At 39.6% G+C, this 1061-nt stretch overlaps 1 protein-coding gene across 1 annotated transcript in view; it reads left to right on the top strand.

The window, feature by feature from the left end:
* Window positions 1-6: 6 nt before the first annotated feature.
* LOC102301828 (NACHT, LRR and PYD domains-containing protein 14) overlaps window positions 7-1061 on the top strand; it is a 14272-nt gene continuing 13217 nt past the window's right edge. The window contains exon 1 of the mRNA XM_042215830.1: window positions 7-587. Within this exon, the coding sequence (XP_042071764.1) occupies window positions 112-587 (476 nt within the window). The 5' untranslated portion in view covers window positions 7-111. The remainder of the gene's footprint in view (window positions 588-1061) is intronic.

Raw genomic sequence — 1061 nt, 5'->3', positions numbered from 1 at the left:
ATCCATCTGAGTGTTCAGGAGTTTCTGGCTGCTCTTCATGTCCATCTGACCTTCATCAACTCTGGAATTAATGTGCTGGAAGAACAACAAACAACCTCCCAGAAGTCTGAAATGGGACAATCTACACTTAAGCACTTCCACCAGAGTGCTGTGGACAAGGCTTTACAGAGTCCAAATGGACACCTGGACTTGTTCCTCCGCTTCCTTCTGGGTCTTTCATTACAGAACAGTCTGATTCTCCTACGAGGAATGCTCACACAGACAGGAAGAAACTCACAGAGCAGTCAGGAAACAGTCCAGTACATCAAGAAGAAGCTCAGTGAGAATCTGTCTGCAGAGAAAAGCATCAATCTGTTCCACTGTCTGAATGAACTGAATGATCGTTCTCTAGTGGAGGAGATCCAACAGTGCCTGACATCAGGAAGTCTCTCCACGGAGAAACTTTCTCCTGCTCAGTGGTCAGCTCTGGTCTTCATTTTACTGTCATCAGAAAAAGATCTGGATGTGTTTGACCTGAAGAAATACTCTGCTTCAGAGGAGGCTCTTCTAAAACTCCTACCGGTGATCAAAGCCTCCAACAAAGCTCTGTAAGTAAAAATGTACTCATCCTTTTATTTTTGAAATATTGATTCTACTTAACATAAAAACAATCAAGTGAGCAATTTAAGAAATATAAACATCGTGATGGGTGCTGATTCATTAAAAAACCTTAAAAAATTGAAATGAATGATCATCTGCAAGCATATGATCCTTTTGAATTGTCAGAGCAGCAGAAATTATCAGCATTTCTGAGACATCTGTGGGTTTATCACTTATCAAAGTACCTTCCAGAACTGTTTTCTTTGTACCAAAAACTCATCTACCAGTCCAGTGTTCTGTTACTGTTTACTCTTCAGTAGAGCAGGGCGATATGGCCAAAAATATTTATCACGATATATATTTTAAAATTTGCGATAACGCTATAACTGACGATATAATTGATGCGAGACAAAATACAACTCCACAACATTACTAGTGCAAAAAGACAACCTTCCATTTATTTTCACTTAAACAAGAAGCTG

This window comes from Haplochromis burtoni, unplaced genomic scaffold (assembly GCF_018398535.1).
Source record: "Haplochromis burtoni strain Fernald_Lab_line unplaced genomic scaffold, NCSU_Asbu1 Contig_837, whole genome shotgun sequence".
Lineage (NCBI taxonomy): Eukaryota > Metazoa > Chordata > Actinopteri > Cichliformes > Cichlidae > Haplochromis > Haplochromis burtoni.
The sequence above is the reverse complement of the archived record's forward strand: the minus strand, read 5'-3'. Positions and strand labels throughout refer to the sequence as shown.